The sequence below is a fragment of the Battus philenor genome, unplaced genomic scaffold, assembly GCF_028537555.1.
Source record: "Battus philenor isolate CCGP_79_NKW_IND1 unplaced genomic scaffold, ilBatPhil1.0.hap1 SCAF_12, whole genome shotgun sequence".
NCBI classification, from domain to species: Eukaryota; Metazoa; Arthropoda; class Insecta; order Lepidoptera; family Papilionidae; genus Battus; species Battus philenor.
Window position 1 is genome coordinate 9,894,044 of NW_027181674.1, and position 16,636 is coordinate 9,910,679.

A 16,636-nucleotide genomic window follows, 5' to 3' on the forward strand; every position below is an offset into this window, starting at 1 on the left:
CAATAAAATAGTAACATTTAAATGATTTTCATATTTACTGTTAATTATAAGTATTGTAATATCACAATTATGGTTTACTAAATATTTTAATAATATTTAAATAAATGATCAACACAATAGTTCTTTCATCGACAACGAGTTGTTTCTAAAAGTGCTTACAAGCATCGATGGAATTTATTACAAGTTATGTAATTACGGTATTTATGTATAACCCTGTTTTAATCGGTGTTACAATTACAATATTATAAAACTAATTTAACCAGACATTGAAACGTTCCCTATTTATGTACACATTTTGCGTGCACATTAATTTATCACACTAAGTTTGATTTCAATATATAGTTTCATTAAAATTTTTATTTAAGCAATAGCAAAATCTGTAAAATAAATAATACCATCAAGTACGAGGTATTTTTTGCATCATCGTGTTGAAAAGCAAAGCCAGAGCGTAGTTACTTCACTTTCCAACATCTATGTCGCCTGATTTAGTTCTACATTTAGGATCTTTTCCAACGAATGGTTGGTAATATTTTTCAATTCAATTTCTGTGGTCAATCTCCTCTTAAATTCGAGACAATTTAGTTCTTTTGGAAAATTTACAGTTTTCTCTGGAATTTCAATACTTCTTGTTTTCGGAGACCGATTCCCATTAGATTTTTCTGAAAAATAGCAAAACAGTGTTAATTAATATATAAATGTGAGACGGGGTCATCATGATATTAACAGAAATGAAGAGTTTTTGTTTTTTAGTCATCAATCATTCGTTTCTGCATTTGATATCAAATATAAAGCGTAATATACAGTGCGCTCAATGAGAAAATATTTGCTTTTAATCTTGTTATACATCCATTTACGAAAGTTTACAATAAATGTACATTTATTAAGCAGGAGTTATTCGTATAAATCTTTCTTGCTACTGTTTTTTAAATGTTTGTGTGCTGTTAAAATTAACAGATAACGTAAATATAGTCGAGCTTTCGGGACATTCTGAACAAAGGGGAGATGGAGAGCTCGGAAACTTTTTATTCATCTTTCAAATAATGGTATTTTTTTAACAACTAAGATATAATAAAGGATTTTGGATATAGACGAAACATTACTAAAGAAATTTGCAATTACTTTAGACGTTTGAATTATTTTTTACAATTTATCGGAGCCTGAGTAGCAAGATATTCCTTGCTTTAACTAAAGTACATAGTCCCACTGGTACGTAGCAACGTTACCAACATCCAATACATAATTGTTATGTGAAATTTGGGGGAACAAACATCTGTAAAGGTGATAAATCTACCTTGTGGTATCTCGAATATTTATGATACTAAGCCGAATTCTTTGAAACATTAAAATGAAAGATACCCTTTACGAAACGGCAGCCATTGCGGAGTCAAACTGGCGGGATGTCGAAGGGTCTACATACTGTTCAATATAATGTTTGTCGCAAACGGGGAACTTTACACGTGTAAAATAATATATATAAATTTCCAAATTTTGGCTAATAACATACAATAAAGAAGAGTTTGCTTTATTTATTTTTACCTATCCACCGTATGTAAATTTTCCTCAGAAGTTTGCGTCAGGTAGACTATCTTTTAAATTGAAATTAAACCTGAATTTGAATAACTGCTTAATGCAATCCAGTGTAGTTGACATTTCTAATTTCAGTTGTCGCGTGTTAGAGGCAAGAGAGTAATGCTTTGTTTTTTATTTCTATACAGATCGACAACTCTTTCTTTTCTTTCCTCACGTTGTATGATGATTAAGAGCAGGTGACTTATTATTATCATGAGCTGGTTATTAGCTTATTTGTTTTAAATAATATAAAAGATATACCAGAGCCAATTGTACTGTTAAGTATAGAAAAATTTAGGATACTCTAATTTTGACCTGTATCAGTTTCAGAATAGAAAGAGTGTTAGTATTTTATTTGTAACCTTATAATACGTGTTTATGCTACTTTTAAAGAGTACTGTAAACTTTTGTTGTTAATAAATTTTTAAAAGAATTTTACCTGAACTTTTCTTGCTACTACAAAGAGTTCTTTGTGAATGTGGCATTGCTGTGTAAAAACCTGTCTTCTGTGCACATTCCTTATTATTACGGTGGCACCAATTCGCCAATGAATTCTGTAATATAATATCGTAAATTAAATATTTCACGCAATACAAAGTAGTGTAGTAGTGTATACTATGAAATAACAGTTATAAGTATTACAAAAATATTTTTAACATCGCTTTTAGCCACTGTAAAAAAGAAAGCCATAATTTGGCACAATGCTGATGATACAGGTTTATAAAACAGTTTTAAAAATAAATACTGTGAAATTTATGTTAGAAAAATTGCAATGACATCTTATTGAGAATTATAGCTATACGATCGTTAATTATAAGTTGTTTGAAATATACACAGATATTGCACTTTTCGGAAATTTCACAGTCAGCTATGTAATAGTCAAATACCGGTTGCAAATTTTTTTTAAGGTTGTGTAGCTACGATGAAAACACGTATATATGATAGAAAACAAAACATTTTAATTCACAATATTCTTTAAAAAATAATCATCTCAAGTCTATTATGTATATTTGAGGGCCTCTAAGATATTTTTTTTAAATAAAAAAAGTTAAAATTAGGTTAACAAATGCGTTTCTTCGATTATTTAGCTTGACATAATTTAGTTCTATTTAACAGTGAACCGATTGAACTTCGATTTGAACACAGTATCAAGGATCAGAATATATATCTATTTATCTATTTATGTATATACATATATATTTTTTACATTAATTATTGTAATATTGAAAGATCACTATGTTTATTTTAGTCAAGGTCGCGGGAAGTCGCTGGGTCAGAAAGTGCGAGAACGTTCATTGTCACAATTTTTGTACAGTCCTCCCTGTTTTGCAATGGGCGTCTATTAGCTGATGATGAATATTACTTTTAAGTAATTGGTAAGATTATTGTAACGTGTATTTCAAAATTATTGGTAGATTGAACTGAGGCGAACAAGTCTGATACAATAAAATATTAAGTAAAAAATGTATTGTACAAATAACATGATACTTTAAAGAATAACGTACCTTGAAGGCATCGCGGAACTTGTGCGACATGATGTGGTAAAAAATAGGATTAACGCACGTGGACATGTAATAAAAAACTCCTGAAATATACGTGAGAACAGAGTAAATGTCGAGAAGGATCGGCGATTTTGCGTGGTGGTCTTCTCGAGTTCCATATATAGCGACCAACCTTTGTGCGTGGAATGGGGCCCAACACACAAAGAATGCAACCACTACAGCAACTGCCAATATAAACGTAATAAAAAATGATTAAAAGTATGCAGCTTGTAACTGTCATAAATTCGAAAACTTAATTATGATGACTAATCAATGTGATTTAGTGTTCATAGAAATGAATTATCATCATATCAGCCAATAGCTACCGATTGTAAGACACAATCACCGGTCTTGCACTGCCTGTATCAATTGACATTCCCCGATCTTAGTAGTCGGTCCATCAAGAGGGAAGCCTACTTACGCTGCGTCTAAATTGATAGACGATTCAATTTGATGGAAAACTATGAAATTTTTTTTGGTTTTATGTATAACATTACTTTCTCGAAAATTTTACGCCAAAGTGGATCTAAAATATAATTTGTATTCACATGCAAGTTTTGTCGGTTTTATATTACAGATAAATTATCTTGATAAAAATATGTATGAATATGTATCGATGAACAAAAACATTTAAATAATGTGATTATTTTGCATAAATTTTAATAAAAGAAACGCCATAATTATAAAAACAGCACAAACAACTGATATAAGGTTAAATTGTAATTTGCCAGTTAAAAATTTTTGTTTGGTACAATCGTACAACTTAAAACCGAACGCTGCAGAAAATATTAAGGCACGCGATATAATGATAAATGTAGACTTACCCAACATTTTGACGACTCTCTCCGTCGATTGATGATTTTTTATTCTTATTCTATCTAACGAAGGTAAGTGTCTAACTAGATTTTCACATTGGTTATCATTTCGTCCAACCTGAGAATTTTTCAGTCGCAATCCAATCAATGAATAGAGGACCGTTATAGCAATCATCGGGGCAAAAAAGAAGAAGAATGTAGATATTTCGAATGAATGCGGGATTATTACTTGTGTTTGTAGACACATAATGACCCCTTGATGATCCCGCAGTCCAAACTGTAGAGCTTGCGGTAACGCTAATATAAATGAACATATCCACAAAAAAATTACATGCCTTATTGCTCTTGATAACTTGGACATTTTATGTGAAACGAACGGATGACAAATCGCTAAATATCGCTCAATAGTAAATAATGTTATGGTTAGAACACTAGCGTTGGTTGATGTCTCTGCCGCTAGACCTCGAAGCACACAGAAGGTTTGTCCAAATATGTAGGGCCATTTCGACCAGATTGAGTAAACCTCCTGGGGCATGCCACTTATTAACAAAAGAAGATCAGATATAGCTAAGCTAATTAGATAGTAATTAGTTGCCGTCCGCAAACTCTTGTTGCGAACAATGACTGTACATGTTAAAATGTTTCCAATGACTCCTGTTATAAATATAATTGTATAGGTTATCGTAATCGGCAAAACTATGTACAACGAGTCTCGCTGCGGTCCGAAGACAAGGGTAGGATCCACAGACCCCAAATTGGCAACTTGCGACACATTTGAACCATTGACTATAAGACCCATAATGTTTGCTTTTTATCTTCTGTTCATGTTATCGTAAATGCTGCTTATTCATTTTATTTTCTTGAACACATTTTCTCTTTTCAGTTCGTTGATTCTGGAACAGAAATAGATTATCAACGACAAAATTGTTTACCGCTGCTGTCATCTATTGGCGCCGTCGTTTTTTTAAATAATTGTTGATTATACTATATTTTATAATTAAAAATGCAATGCTTTATATTTAGCCATGTTAATGCCTGTCCACATATGTATGTGAGTGAGTATTGTATTGTAAAAACGAAAACAATAAACTGAAAAAGAAATTTATTTACCTATCTTGTGCCAAGTGAGCGTTTTAATATTACTTTTGATATCAATTGAAGGCACTAATATATATATATATATATATATATATATATATATAAAGCTTGGCTCAATTTGATATATAATACTTTATTACCAAAACTTTTTTTTTAATTTATATTAACATTGTGACCAAAAAAGCTTATATTTCCTTTTTAATATAATATTAACACATTACATTAAAATGTATTTATGATGAAAGTATTAATAAACTTAAATGTTTACATATTATCCATAAGACTTTTAAAAGCGTTTTGTTACGAAAATATCTTCTCGAATAATATTTTCATATTAATTAAACAAAATAACATTCATTTAAAGTCAGTTAAAGGAATATTTCACTTCATATAAAAACATTTCCCATAACTGTATTAGCCAGTTTAAATGAACAGCTTGCAACGCTTCGAGTCATGAGAGAATTTTCGATTATTACAAGCGCAGTCACGTTTACAGTGTTAAATGAAAATAAAATGGCGCCATTATAACGTTATCAATTGTTAACAGCAAACGGTATCCGATGTCCAGCATTTATATTTTTATGCTTCTAAAATGTATTTCTTCAAGAAATTTTTTGTTTCTTGTTGTTAGAATAATATATTACAATAGCTTTGTTTGATTCGACAATCCGTGGATAATAGGTATCTTATTTGAAACTGTAAGAATCAGCGAAAATATGTGTACAGACATAGCAGGGTGGGTGACTGTAATTGTATATATATATATATATATATATATATATATGTATATATATATATATGTAAGTGTATGTGTTTGTGTATATAAGTGTGTGTGTTTGTGTCTGTATATACTGCGAATCCGAAATGAGGAAATTTCCAGAAAAAAAAAGGTCACGGACGTACTTTGAAGAATTGCTCATAGAGTCAGACCTCGTAGAGTGAGAGTCGCTAGTAGATGCGGTGTTTGCAGGCTCCACGCTAGGTGAACCGACGACATAGTTAAGGTCGCGGGACGTCGCTGGATGCAGGCAGCGTAAGACCGGCCTCACCATAGCGTCGATCTTTGGGGGAGGTCTGTGCCCAGCAGTGGGCATCTATCGACTGAAAAGAACAAGAGGTGTGTTGCTACGTACAAAACTTGGGAACGGCTCAACAGACTAGGGTATTTTTTTTAAATTTTTATGAAAACAGAAGGAAGATTCTTACGGTGAAAAGAAATTACTATTACTAAAGTCTTCCAGTGTACGAATTAGATTTTTTTGTTAGTATTCATATTTTTATTAAGGCATTGAATCAATAAATTATCAGTCTGTAATACTTCACTTGTTTTATTATTATTGTTTTTTCGATAGCAATAGATCAAGTATTTGTGAATGCAATAGCGACAATGTAATCGGATCGCCAGTTTTGAATAAAAACGCAGATAAAGAATACACGGAGGAAACGTTAGAGCGTTATTTTGGAATGTATATATAGTGTGAAAACAAAATTAAAGTTTTCGTAGATTTACGCTCATGATATTCAGTGTAGAAGTACACTACTTATGTTAATGTACCGGTAATAGTATTTGCATTCACTTGTATTACATCCATTTGAAAAATTACATTACAATAATGATCTGTTATTGAAGCAATGCTCCAAATGTTCTAATAATGTAAATACACGCCATAAGGGAGAAACACTTTACTTGAGCATCAATTAACTGAACACAAATATTTGTATTTACCTGAAATATTGTACCACAGATCCTAAATACCCTTTGGCATAAATGCAATATATAATTTTTATGTAGTTTAACAACTAAAATATTTATAGGAGTCGATTGTTACCAAAATGGAAATATTATATGATCAAGGACGCGGCCCTAAAGAGCAAAAGAAGACCTGAATATGAGAGATGCCCCGTTTCATTCGTCAAGCGACAACTGAGACTGGAGTCGCTCGACGAATGGAACAGGAGGTATATGGAAGGAACGACGGCTTCAGTGACGAGGATATTTTTCCCGGACGTCACTTCAGCCTACCGCGTGCTCCGCAGTGTCGAGATGGATACGGTCTTGGCCCAGCTCTTCACGGGTCAAGGGGGGTTCTCTGAGTACCTTCACAGGTTCAAGCTCAAGGAGGACCCCTCGTGCTTCTGTGAACCGGGCGTGGGCAAGACCGTGGTCCACCTTGTGGCCCACTGTCCGGCGTTCGGAAGACTGCGCGCAGATTCCGAATGCCGGATGGGCAAAAAGATAGAAGAAAGGAATATCTCGGCCATCATGCAAGACGAAGGGGAGAGAGTATGCTTCCTCAGCTACTGCAGGAAGGTGGTAATAAATGCAATAGGTAAAAATAAATAATGTTGCAAAATAAAATAGAAAGGATACCTAGAATGTAGTGGTTGAGGATGAATGTATGGCTAATGGAATGAAATGAAATGGGAAAATTGTAGAATGAAAGAAATAGTACGACAGATAAGATGATATGAAAGAGAAGAATGATAATAATAAAAAAAAAAGAAATGAATAAATTACTAGAATTAAAAAGTCCCTGTCCCACACGAGATAGGGGAACAAGAGGTCACCAACAGCGGGGACCATATAAAAAAAAATTATGTTAGAATTGTATATATCATCGTCAATGTTCACCATCGTTAGCTTATAGTATATATACAATTAAAAATGGAGCCCCTCAGGTGTAAAAAAATAATCAGTGAGCCCAACAGGTGGATTCATTAATGTTTTTCAGCCCAATCTCTGCGTCCATGTTGCCTTGGCCGCCAAGCTAGGTTAGAATTTGTTCAATTTAATAGTCATAAAGAAAATAGATGTGAACGTTTCCTGTTTGGCTTCTTTTTCGTACTTTGGTAGGTTCCAAACCAATCGGTATAGATGAAATCAGATTGTTAGCAAGCATTTGCTGTAGTAATAGTCCCATTGTTATATTATACTTTAATGCCTCCAGTTTTGTTAGTACGTGTTGACGATTTAATCCACCCTTTATGTATATATTTGGTAAATTTAGAAACTACACAAGACAATACAAGTTCAATTTTTGTGTCCGACATATAAGACCCGAACAAGAAATATGCACAAATAGATAGAACTGCCGCCTGGGAGACAAAAAACGCTTGAAGGCTTTTTATTATTAAGGAAATATACAATAAACATTTTTGCTAATTCCGATTTCGCATCACGGTCGAATTTATAAAAGGTCAAATCATACCTCTGTTGAAGCCTGAATGGATATCCATAATTAACGTTTATTAATAATTTCATTGGAATTAGAACAATTTTATAATAATTCATCAAGAATCATAAAAAAATGATTTACAAATCTCTATATAACATTACTCCTGTTACTTTTATTAGAGATTAACAAAATGTTATCGTTTTTTTTATGAAAATTAGGAGGTAAAACTTAATAATCTCATGAATTTTCGCAAAAAGAAAGTTCCTTGTATGAAATTTGAACATGTAAGGCCGCGAAGATTTAAGCACGCAAGGAACTGAAATTCATCGTATTATTCTAAGGTGTATAAGCCTTTTTTTTTAAAAGTATATTCGTCTGATACGTTGTTGTGAATTTAAATTTTATTTTTGTAGAAATTCTGTGCGTTCAAGTTCAAAGTGTCATGTCATTGTATTCAAATAAACCAAAATGAAATCTTAAACGGAAATTCGTGCTATATTATTTTGTTGCTACTTTAGCTATTACTAGTAACCGGCTGAGAATATTTATTGCATAAAAATAACTAAAACAGTTGTAAAATTGTAACAAATAATCCTACATATTAAGTATTGTAAACGTACGTAAAAAATCTAACTAAATATTAATTATAAATGTATTCCAATTTTTTTATTACCTATAATTCATAAAAAGATTACTTACTCGTGTAAATAAATTTATTAAAGATAAAGATTTACATCTTGCAAAGGAATTCCTCTGGGTTTGGTTAAAATGTAAATTGCACGAGAGTGACAAGTCTGATACTCTAAATAAAGGTTAAGTTTAAGTTTCTAGATTAAGTTTAATTGATCATTATTGAGAACTAGAGTAATAAAGATATAACAAAATAATGAATAAAACATGTCCAGTTTCTAACTAGCTACTTTGTACTTAAATATATGTAGTATAAAAATTAGCTACAGGTTAAATTATAAAATAAAACTAAAAATATATTTAACAATTGCCACGGTAAGTATTTGTAGTATTTCAGAGTAGTAAAATAATAATATTACATTTCTGTTGAATATTATCTTTGCAGTGAGGCATTTTTTTTTACTATGAATATAATTCCGGTGTATAATTATAGTCATAGAAATATTGATCGTTGATACTGACAATATTTTAAATAATTTTTACCGATTATATTTTAATACTCTTACTAAGGTTTAAACATTATCATTGCAACAACTAAACGACATATAAGTTGAATGCATGATAGTTTACAAACTTAACTGAACCTAATTTATATATGTAAATATCTAAAATATCTGAAGTTTTTATGCTTCGTAACTTCTCTGAAATAATTTTGATGTAAACTAGAATTCCAGGAAAGCAAAAATCTTTGCATTGAAAATATTTCACTCTTAATGAAAAAACGTATCATGATTCGTCGTTTTCAGATAATATACCACTAAATATTCCATGTATTGAGGTTAAATGAAACAATCGAATAAACTTGTTTTGGAGTAATAATCAGTTTTATTTCTTATATGAGATCGCGTGCGCCCGGAAATTGAAAGGAACTCATTGGCGCAGAATAGAATAAAGGCATTTAAGGCGTTGATAAAAATTTATTTAACTTTTACTTTACTTCAAAAAGAGCAGGTATTTTTTTAATAATTGCGAATTTTCGTAGAGTCAATGTTATGATATTAATTTAACTTTAAATTAATACTAATTAAGCATTTGTACTGAATTATAAATTATTTACATCTTGTTTTCAAACATGCATTATAATATTATAATGAATAGTCTAGCATTCAGACAATTAAAAAAAGACCTCGTTAATGGTTTGAAAGCCGTCCTTTAAAATCATAAATCTAGAAAAACCTGTATAAATAACGGGAAAAAGTTTTATAGCTTAAATAAAACCAACAAATAAACAATATGATGCTGGCAAAGGGTTTTGAGATAAAAAAAAATCCGCACAGCTTTTCCTCATTATAGGGATATGTGATGTATCAGTTTGTTAACTGTACCGGCCTGGAGTGATGGTGGAAGACATTTTTTATTTGTTACACAGCTTAGAACATCAATAATTATCTAACTCTTAAAAACGACTAAAATAATATATTAATGGTTTGAGAATCCAATAATCAAGTTGGGTCCATATTTGCGGAGTTAATGAAATACATATATGACTCATTAAGTATTTTAATAACATTAATTCTAGCAGAGGCCCGATAATCTGAGAATTAATAAAAAACTCAATCTATACATTGTTAAGATCATCATAAACATATTTAAATATGTTTTATTTGGGACAGAAAGCTATGTTTGTTCTGAGAGAAGCTGCTGTTTGATGTACCAGTATGTCTTTTGAAGGTTAATCGAGTCCTAGTATTTGTTGCAGGAATCAACAAAGGATATAGTTTTATTAAATAGTCGTCTGACGAGCTGCTTTCCATTGCATTGGAAAAACATTATGCTGTAAAGATCGATCGTATAACACGCTGAACGGAAATGCCAAATTTTTATCACATTTTTTAAGTAATATATTTTGGAATACTTATTTAAAATATTAATACTTGATTCTTGATTCAATAAATTTTGAAAAACGTTCTTCTAATAGTAACGTGCTTCTAAATGTAATAATTTTAAATATATATATATATATTTATTGATTGTATCAATGCGGTAAGCTTGTTCAGAAAAGAATATTTTATTATTACCACTGACGCGAGTTTTTATCTTGTACTGACATTAGTTCTTCTTCTTTTTTTGATCTGATGACCTGATATGTACTCAAATTTCATATAAATAAAATAAACATTTTTGTAACGTGTAAATATTTAACTTTGTTATATCATTCATTCATTATAAATAATATAATAGACGCTCAATGCAAGGCATGAGCCTCCACCAAAGATTGCCACTATAACCGGTCTGGTGCTGTCCGCATCCATCAACTTCCCGCGACCTTGATTATGTAGTTATCTGTCAATTAATTTTATCTGATATGAACTTAATTCAAATCCTATATTAAACCAATTTGTAACAACTTTTAGGTAAAATAGCAGCTAAAGTTTTTTGATTTTTTAATGTTTCACAGCTTATTTGCAAGGTACGATTGTCGGCCCCAAATTTTAGGTTATCTTATATATACGTCTAATGACGGTGATATTATTAAAGTGCAAGTATGTACACTAATAACATCTGCGTAGAAGACGGAGCTATTATTCCTTTTGAAGCGTATCAAAAGAAATAATAACTGTTCAAATACATGTATGCAATATATTGGGTAATAACAATTAAAATTTTAGGGAATAATAATATCACCGTGAAAATATTTTATAAGGTCGGTAAAAGCATTGATTTTTTGTACAAGACAATGGCTCCCTTTCAAAAAAAATTATATCAGGAATGTTTTTTGTCTCCAAAACTGTGACTTATGAAACTTATACATTCGAATCGCAAATTATGTTCTAATGAATGCATTTGTTTCATAGAATGTTCTTGGCATATTAAATGATGAAATGTAAAATAAAGTTATTGTATTATGTTATACTTATTTATTTATTTCATTAATGGAAAAGTTTCAGACAAAACGATTTTAATATTTGTTGAATGTTTAGTTAATATATTCATTTCAAAAATTATGTTGTACATAAATTAATAAACTAAGTTTTATACAATAAGTTTTTTTCGTTACTTACTGATTTCAACACGGAATTCGCCTATACTTCAAGTATTTTGTGCTTCTTCGTTCGTACAAATCGAGTTTAGCTCAACGTTGTCGATAAAGGTACAAAAAAGAATACTAATAATAAAACAAATCTTGCGTCTGTAAAAGACGAGATTCTCGCACATACTATAACAAATATAAATGTTACTTAAAGTTTTTATTCATTTTACCAGCGCAGTTTTAAACAGTTTTTTGCAGTTAAACTTCCCATGAAAATAATTTAAAAATTTATAATTAAACATAAATTGCAATAATTTAAACACAATGTATAATTTCATTACTTATGACACAAAATTAGAAAAATGCTCGGCAATAAAAATGATTTTATTTTCCTTAGAACCTTACCACATAAAACTGACAAGACGATCTACAGTGTACTAAAATATAGATCGAAAAATATATGCAATTTTCTTATATTTTTAAAGAATTAACTTGAATTAAGGGCTTCGTGTTTTTTAAAAATGTACATAAGTACTTTAAAGCATTACTTTTTGGTCACATGAATAGAGGCTTTCTATTTGTAGGTATATTGTTTAATATTTTTTTCAACAGCACGAAAGTATCTACTTTAAATGTACAACAAATTTATGAACATTATAACATTACAGCAAGTAATAAATTTATACGAGTCTTTCTGAATGATAAAGAATGTATTTTTCTTAACATTTTTATTTACTTGAAAAGTTATATAATCGATATGAAGTATTATAAAGGTTTAAAGATCTTTAAAGTAGTTTGAATTGGTATGTTATGATATTTATTATAAAAAGTTTGTTCTTGTTGCAAATCGTATTGCAAATGTTCTTAGATATTTTTATTATCCCTTATTTATGACGACTAATTCGGCCATTTTGAATGTTCAGTTATTTTACAACAAATGTTTTGATTGGACGTGTTTTGGCTTATTTAATAAATGATTAATTATAAAATTATTATTCCGCGCCTATTTCTGTTTACAAGCAATGGTGTAAAACCGCCATTGTAAAAGTCTGTCGTCCATTCATTATTGAATCTACTGTATAAGACAAAAGATTGAATTAATATTGGACATCTAAAATGACTTCACTAATTGACGTGTTTATTATTGTCTGAATTATTTTTATTAAACAAAGTACTATTTTAATTAAGATTTCTGTTTTATGACAATTTTCTCATGATAGCAGTAGGCAAGCATGTTTGATCCGCGTAAATTATTTTTTTGTAATTCACATTACAATTTTAAACCAATTCATACATGAGTATATATATAAATAGCGGATTAAGGCAAAAAAAGGTCATAAGAATGCAAATTCAGTATATTAAATTTAATTATATAAATAATTAATAACAACATACATATATTTTATAAATTTCAGGGTATAATAAAGAATGATACTGATTTAACCATATACTTACTTAATAAATTGTTTAAATATCCTGTTGATCTGTGGCACAGATGAGATTATTCAATTTATATTTCTATTGTGTTCTAAGTAACATATTTTACTAAGATCTTAGTGACTATTTAAAATTCAAATGCTAGTATTGAATCTCTAATTAATAACAAGAATAAACTACGAATTATATAGACTACGAGTGTTACGAGTATAAATAAATAACGCGCCAAACGTGCGACCGCTCCAGACACCGATTGCGTACGTACTATCTTATAGTTTTCAATATTCGAGCGGCTTGCATATTTTCAGGAGCTTAAGGTCTTTAAGCAAAAGTGACACAAATGTTATATTTATAAAGAATTAATAAAATAAAAAATGCAGTGGATACACACGTGTTTTAGTTATTTACGCAAATCAATGATAATTCTGAAAATGTTTAATTAAGACTTTGAAAAAAAAAAGAAGCCTAAACGTCTGGATCGAACAAAATATGAAGAACATTGCATAGTACGTCAGTAGCAGGATTTAGTAATAGTAAAGATGTAGAATTTTTGTTAATTAAAGAACGATTGTTATAGAATTTAAGCATAGTTTATGTTTTTCTCATATTATGGAATGATTTGAACAAAGGAATGGCGAATTGAAAACATCCAAATAATATATTTGGTCACTGGTTTCAAATAAATTACTATGTTTAAATCCCTTTTAATATAAATTACTTGTAATTTTGTAATAGTTACGGTAATGTATTGTGTTAATGTTGGAGTATCCATGGGGGTGCACTGCAGAAATCTTTTTGAATTTTGAAAATGCTGCTAAAAGTTTCGGAATATAATTTGGATGTGTTACAATAAATTGCGTGAGTGTTGTGTTCAATTCACGTAATAAATGATTAAGCAAAAATGAATATTTGTTTTTTACAATCTTGATTAGAATCGCCTAATTCCGCATATGTTTATTTATTTCCGTAGAACCAAATTTAGATCGATGTATTAAATAAGTTTAAAAATAAAACAATAGTTATAAATTATTTTTAATTATTATCCTCCAACAATTAATGTTTCAATGGTATTATTTAAAAACAGTTTTTGCACTTAACAATCTTAAGTTAAATATAATCCCTAATAAGAAATTGAACAGAAAAGAGGAGTGGCGAACACTAACTTGAACGCTACGATATAGAACTCTAAACAATTTAATTATTTAATAAATAATGGTATTGTTATATAATATAATTGTTGTGCATAATATATAATAATATAGCTTTAAGCGGTGGTCGTCCAGTGATAGAGGACTGGGTCTTGCGATCGTAGGTCGCGGGTTCAAGTTCTAGGATACAATATTAAATAATTCACACTTTGTGTTATAATTATATAGGATTGCTATTGATTGATCGCCAACTCGTCTACTGACCGTGGTAATTATGATATATCCTCTCATAATATATTATTGGGAGAGGCCTATGCCTTATAGTCGGCGTGTACGGGCTGAAACAATGATGAAGAATAAATATATTTCCTTTCACGTATTGTCACAAATCTTACCTGCCCGTCTTTTGTTAGTCAAATTCAAAGGTTTTTCTTTAGAATAAGTTGTTTTGTTTGACACAATTACCTTTCCATATTGGACCCCTAATAAGATAACCTGGCATAAAATGCATACCGCAAATGTGATTCAATCTAAATAGTTTGAACTCTTTTAAGTCAAAGACTATCACTTTGTAGTAATTAAAGTAAACGTAAGTAGTAAACAAACGTCGTTTTTGAACCGAGGTGGCTTTTGTCGAATTACACCTACGTTTAATACATTAAAAAGAAAACTAACACATCCGCAATGTAATTTTGGGTTTATCACAATTAAAGATTCTTGAACGTTATTGAAATTTTTGTTTCGCACTTGTGAATTTCACAGTAAGGTATATTCGTTAAGAGCATTATTGCACGTTCTTTGTGCTTGCAGTTAATATTTTTGTTATACGCTTAACAAATTTAAGTAAAGAATATTTTCAATATTCATCGCACTAAATTTGTCATAAACACTATATCTTAGGTTTTGTGAACATGGTGGAAATATCTTTGGAATGCGTTACAAATGATACTTCGGGGCTCCTTTTAATGATCGAGGAAGTCTGCCGAGTGTGTTTAAATTCGAAAAAAATTGGTATTAGTAGTAATTCCACTTATGCAAGACTTTTTTCATGTCTACTAGAAAAAGCTATAAAGACGTAAATATGTAACTTATTCGCTGGGCATTAATGTATAGTACCCTCTATCTAAAAGTTAATGTTTTCATAAATAATTAATAACGTAATGACAATATACTAAGACAAAGAGCTTCCAAAATTCAGATATTAACATATAAAATTAATTATTTTTCTTATGCATTTTTCTTTTACAGCAAGAAGTAACTAACCTGTCGAATTCCAAAAGAAAAAAAGTAATAAAACCATTTAGAGTGATCAAATTTTACAGGGTTATTAGAAAGTGAGAACAAGTGTAAAAGCTTTAAATTTAAAATAGCAGTTCAAAATCAGGATTGACGAACACTATTGGATGGATTTCTTTTCTTAAAAATTAGTGCGTTGATGTCCATAATTTATCTTATTTGTATATACATCCGTCTTCCTTCGCTGAAAGACGAAGATACGATACGTTATTTGTGGTGTTATCTGTGACGATAGCATTATGCTTCGTATTTTCTTTTATATATTAAAATTACAACACGGCTTTTCACGTTTTTTTATGTTATGTCCGTGTATCACTGTATTGACATGGGTAGGGGAAACGTTAACACAAAATACGAAATTTCTATCCTACTTTTCCCTTTGTAACAAAAAATTTAATTTTCATGACTGTTTTAGTTAGTTGATAGTAAATTAGTCCCTCCATCGTCACGGGTCTTACACGTTGTCTTTTGGAATCACAGTGCTCGTTTCACCTATTTACAAGGCAATAACGTCCATACTTAATAATACCCATAATTTAAAAATGGGATTTAGAACACTTATTATTCATTGTAACGAACAAATGCAATAAATTATTACGTGTTTATTTAACATATGTATAATATTATAAAAACATTAATTAATAGCCAGGCAGAATGTCTTTGCTATTTTATGTACAAGTTTAATATCTTTTTATTTGTTTATTTTATTACTAACGTCATTACTGAAGAATTTATAGCAATTCTGAATATAAAAACTATTACAACTATTTTGATAGTTCTCTGCTGATGTTAGCCTAACACTAAATTTAAAAAAAATTGATGAGTCGGTAAAAGTTTAAAATCTAAGGTGGCAAGGTTAGGATTAGACGGTAGTGGGTTCTTGTGGAGTAATAGG

General features: G+C 30.1%; 1 protein-coding gene across 1 annotated transcript; it reads right to left on the reverse strand.

The window, feature by feature from the left end:
• Window positions 1–236: 236 nt before the first annotated feature.
• On the reverse strand, window positions 237–13,372 carry LOC137932730 (pyrokinin-1 receptor-like). Its single transcript, XM_068776388.1, has 5 exons — window positions 13,316–13,372; window positions 3,935–4,818; window positions 3,075–3,295; window positions 2,009–2,123; window positions 237–659 (listed from the first exon to the last, which is right to left on the reverse strand). Exons 2-5 carry the CDS (start codon window positions 4,722–4,724, stop codon window positions 472–474), a joined length of 1,314 nt encoding a protein of 437 aa, XP_068632489.1. The 5' UTR covers window positions 4,725–4,818; window positions 13,316–13,372; the 3' UTR covers window positions 237–471.
• Between the last annotated feature and the right edge of the window lie 3,264 nt (window positions 13,373–16,636).